The sequence below is a fragment of the Papaver somniferum genome, chromosome 4 (genome assembly GCF_003573695.1).
Source record: "Papaver somniferum cultivar HN1 chromosome 4, ASM357369v1, whole genome shotgun sequence".
Lineage (NCBI taxonomy): Eukaryota > Viridiplantae > Streptophyta > Magnoliopsida > Ranunculales > Papaveraceae > Papaver > Papaver somniferum.
Window position 1 is genome coordinate 14399840 of NC_039361.1, and position 5389 is coordinate 14405228.

Here is a 5389-nt window from a genome sequence, read left to right on the forward strand (position 1 = left end):
TTCATTTTTCCTTTCTTCTTCAAAAGCTTATTCTAATTTAGGTTTTTTTTTTCTCGGATTAGAGAAATTTTCATGTTTATAGCAAAATCTAATGTTTAGGAATTAGATCTGATGTTGATAGTAAACTGGAAGAGTCCACTTTCGTCGATTTGGTATGATCTCTGAGTGTATTTGTGTTGCACCGCGTTTTTTAATTGATTTTTGGGTTCGATCCATGAGTACGTATATGTAATACTGAAATATCTTCTTTGATTCGGTTATATTCAGAGTTTTTTCATTGTTTTTGGGTTCGATCCATGAGTACGTATGTGTAATACTGAAATATCTGCTTTGATTCGGTTATATTCAGAGTTTTGTCATTGTTTTTGGATTCGATCCATGAGTGTATTTGTGTTGCACCGGTTTTTTAGTTGATTTTTGGGTTCGATCCATGAGTATGTATATGTAATACTGAAATATCTGCTTTGATTCGGTTATATTCAGATTTTTGTCATTGTTTTGGGTTCGATCCATGAGTACGTATGTGTAATACTGAAATATCTGCTTTGATTCGGTTATATTCAGAGTTTTGTCATTGTTTTTGGATTCGATCCATGAGTACGTATGTGTAATACTGAAATATGTGCTTTGATTCAATTATATTCAGAGTTTTGCCACTGTTTTTGGGTTCGATCCATGAGTACGTATGTGTAATACTGAAATATGTGCTTTGATTCAGTTATATTCATGGATTCATCACTTATTCTTTACATGTGGTTTGATTTTTTAGTTCATGAATACGCAGTACGTATATGACGTACTGATAGAAACTTCTTATGATTTTGTTTTATTCATAGTTTTGCCATTGTTTTTGGGTTCGATCCATGAGCACGTATGTGTAATACTGAAATATGTGCTTTGATTATGTTATATTCATGAATTCATCAATTCTTCTTTACATGCAGTTGATTTTTAGTTCATGAATACACAGTTCGTATATGGTGTACTGATAGAAATTTCTTGTGATTCTGTTTTATTCAGTTTTGCCACTTTTTTTATTTCTTTGACCCATGAGTACGTATGTGAAATACTGAAATATGTGCTAATTTTGTATAGCTTTTTCTGTGTTTACAGTGCATATAAATGTTTTCCTTTATTTTTCCTATATTTAATATTGTAATAAAGAAATATTAGAGATTAATTGGTATGATCCTACAATATATGTGACGTAAAACATTTTCTAATTCATTTATCATTGATTCTAATAAACATGTACTTATCCTGTAAGCAGTGCAGCAGATACATACTCGAATTTGTAAGCAGCAGATATGTACTCGAACTTGTAAACAGTTTAACGAATACATGTTCTATTTGTAAGCAGCGCGACAAATATGTACTCAGATTTATAAGTAGTGTAACAGATATGTACTCGAATTAATAAGCAGTGTAGCAGATATGTACTCGAATTTATAATCAGTGTAATAGATATGTACTCGATATAATGAACGCGTAAACACACACGTTTTGTAACAATGAGTATTATGGTCATTTTCATGTTTTAATTAATTTTGGATCTCAAGATAAAAAAAATCCGGTTGGTCCTTACTATAAATAACCTTTCTGGCTTAGGACCAAACAAGAAATTTACCATTTCGATATTTGCAGTAAGATTCGAGTCAAATCCAATCAAACATGGTGTAAAATGTCACGATGGGTCCCCGTATTTGCAAACATGAACGGTGAGATATGCAATGAGGATATTCCGAGTCAGTTGAGGAGAATAACTACCACCACCCTGTGTCAGCCAAAGAAGAGACCCTTAGCCACGACGTCGGCAAGTGGTCTGTCACACAACAAAACAAATACACGAAAAGAAGAAATTTTGAGAAAACAAAAAGAAAAAGAAAAAGAAGAGAAAAAGAGTCTGTCCGAGTAGTAATCTGTAATCAATCCGGAGTTCCAGACAGACAAGAGAGAGAAGTGGAAGAGACGAAGACTGAAAATCTCAGAAATTTTCTGTATTAATAATACAGATAGAGATTTGATTAGAGAAATAGAGAAGAAAAAATAGGGAGAAAAGGGGATAACAATAATAATAATGGAGGTGAAACTCCATATATACGATGTAACTAATAGTGGTTCAGCAAAAACTAACAATACGATTGTTCAAATCAATAAGATCTTTAAAGATGGGATTGGCCTTGGTGGTATCTTTCACTCTGCTATTCAGGTCTGTTCAAATCTAATCTGGGTTTTGGTTTCTGCATTTTGTTGGTGTGAAGATACAAGATCTAGGGTTTTAAGATTTTTTTGTTTTTGTTTTGAACCAACATTCTATTAAGGAATCTTTTTATGTATAATAAGTATTATTCTACTCTGTGCAAGTGGTTGTGAATGTGATGAGGGAAATCAAAATTTGGGTTTACCAAATTTTAGGTCTTGTGTTCATTTTCTGATATTTGGGGGTTCACCAAATTTGGGTTACTTTTGAAATTGTATTTAGTTAGTGTGTGAAACTGAAGTATGTTTTTGAGTTTTTGATGTGAGGGAATTAAAATTCTGGGGGTGAATTTCTGGATTTTGTGTTTGTTTTCTGACATTTGGGGGCTAGATCATGTTTGGGTTTGTTTTGAAATGTGTTTAGGTTTGCTTAGTTAGTTTTTGGAACTGAAGTATGCTTTTGGTTTCTAAGAGTTTTTGATACTTGAGAAGTTTAGTGTGCGTGGGGGGATATTGATTGTATAATTCGTGGTTTCGTTCTAATGACAAGAAGTAGCCTTTTTCATTGGTTGATAGTAAAATGAGGTAAGGGTTGGGCATATTTTTGTAGCTTGTTAGGTTGTGAGACTGAAGCAAAGTCAGATTGAGGTACTTAGTATGGTAATGTTATTTGATTTGTGAAGGAAACATATATGTTCTTTATGGGGAATGTGGTCAGTAAGTCGCAAACTACTATTCTACTAGTGAAAGGAACTTTTGAGTACTTGAGTGATCCATTATTGTTGTTATGTCCTTGCATGAGCCAAGTCGCTTAAGATGTGTGCAATATGGTTTTTCATTTTTGGATCAGTATCACGTATCTTACATTTTTTTTCCAGTCAATTCATGAGTGGCCTACTCTAACTTGTAAGCCCTTTTTTTTGGCGTCTCGCATTGGGTGCTAGTGCATAGCAAATTTGTAATTGTTTAAGACACTTGGTAAAAAATTTCAATTTATGTTGTCCAAATACTAATGTGATTGTCTGTGGCAGGTCTATGGGGATGAGGAATGGTCTTTTGGGTACTGTGAACAAGGTACTGGAGTGTTTAGTTGCCCACCCAGTAAGAATCCGATGTACACATATCGCGAGTGTATAGTCCTCGGGACAACAACAGCCTCAATCTACAAAGTTAACCAGATCCTGAGAGAACTTAGCAGAGAGTGGCCAGGAGAGTCATACGATCTACTATCAAAGAACTGCAATCACTTCTGCGATGAGTTTTGTGAAAGGCTAGATGTGCCTAAAATTCCAGGTGACATGCTTTTTGTAACTCCCCCAATAAATCCAATTATCCGCAGTTGTGATGGGTCTTTTTAAGCTTCCTTCTGTAATTGTTTGAAATGTAGCAAATGTTTCATTCGGGGTGGAATTATGTATTTAATCCTTGCCTTGTTGGGCTGAAAATTTTAAGAAGCCTTTTCTTTTTCCAATAGTGGCAACAGTCTAGAAGTTCAAAGATTAGTTATTATGGAGTAAAGGGTATTAGCTTTACTTAATAGTTGAATTGGGAGGATTCTTGGCTACAGTTGGTATATTCTCATACATAAACTGAATGGATGGAACCATAAAGTTGAGCTAGGTTTAATCAGTTTTTGTTGTTTCTTTCAAGTTAGTAGGTTGTGAGCTTGTGGCTTTTAGGAAATTTGGAACTTTGATCAACAGTTTCACATGTTCAGGAAGGAGTTTAGTCTCGCATGTTTAATCATACTCATTTTTGCTTACTTTTAGTCAAATGCTTGTACAATTTGATCATATAGAAGTCATCTAATGTGATTGTTAACTATTAGTAATTACACTATGTTAACTTGTTCTCATGATTTACAGCTTGGGTTAACCGGTTCGCCAATGCTGGTGATGCTGCAATGGAGGTTGCTGGAAACACGGCTTTACGAGTAAGATTATTCTGTTTCGTTATGATAGTTAAATGAGGCATAGTTGGAGAAATCCGAGCTGAGAGTGTAACTAATTGTTGCAGAGTTATGATAGTTTAATGAGGGTGGTCACTAATATTATTCAGTACCCTGTCATCACGAACTGTAATGAGAGGTTCGAACCATGGCGAAGTGGATTGCCAATGGCAATGTCAATGTCAAAAACTTTTAAATAGGTTGCCACTTGCAAATTTTATAGATAATGAACAAATCCAGAGTCTATGCAGTTTAAATGTCATGCCTAAGTTTGGATTTAAAGTTTGTCTCACTTTTATATTTTCCTTGTGATGTGTGGTAGAAGTATCTTGCAGTCTATTTTTAACATTCATTATGTTCCTGTTTCAATCATCATTTATTTTGTGGCCTTTGAGCATAAAATTCAGACTGTTGACTGCTGCTCATTTCATTTGTACTACAGTTTCGGCAAGCCAAGGCAGAGATTGTGACTGCTAGTAAAGTTGCATATCGGTTCCTCTCAAATGTTACTACCACAGCCAACACATCGACAGTAAATCAAGACTCTCCGGGCAATTCAAACAGAGGTGGTAACCCTAGATTCCAGTCTACGTGGTTCAAAAGTTTGATGTCCATTGGTGCCAGACCACCTAATAGCCCAGAGCTTGACACCCAAACTGAAGGCACACTTCCTCATCAGCAACAAAAACATTCCACAGGTCCTATAAGGCAGAATTCAAGAGACATTTGAAAAATTCCCTGCACCCCATTGGGCATCAATCGGCAACAACTACACTGTGTACCACTACTTGTTATTGAAAATTACGCAGAAAATGGCATGTAAAATTTTAAGTTCAATACCAAAGAAAGATATTTCTGTTCAAAACTGAAAATGTTATTAAGAAAAGGAGATTTAGGTGCATTTAATGAGTTACAAATCCATAACCATGACAGTCATACAGTGTTTTTATATACGTCTGAAGCTTCTGTTTTCCCTCAAGTACGGTTCCCTATTAGAATTCAGCCGTTGCAGAGAGGCTTTACACAATACAGAGAAGATGGAGTTGAATGCATTGGTGGCTATCTTCGACTTGATCTGACCCCTCTTTGGCGCAGCTCTTCTGCTTCTGCTTCGGAAAATTCCGAATCCTGCAGCAGGTACAGCTCTGACCTTGTTCCCCATCTTTTCTTTTCCTGTAAACCTAGATGAATGGATAACCTGCTGGCTGCTACAAAGTTACTTCACTCTGCTCCGCTCTGATA

At 35.5% G+C, this 5389-nt stretch overlaps 1 protein-coding gene across 1 annotated transcript; it reads left to right on the forward strand.

Annotated features, from left to right (window-relative positions):
- The first annotated feature begins 1819 nt into the window (after window positions 1-1819).
- On the forward strand, window positions 1820-5048 carry LOC113274786. Its single transcript, XM_026524170.1, has 4 exons — window positions 1820-2209; window positions 3231-3492; window positions 4065-4132; window positions 4590-5048. Exons 1-4 carry the CDS (start codon window positions 2078-2080, stop codon window positions 4875-4877), a joined length of 750 nt encoding a protein of 249 aa, XP_026379955.1. The 5' UTR covers window positions 1820-2077; the 3' UTR covers window positions 4878-5048.
- Window positions 5049-5389: the final 341 nt, after the last annotated feature.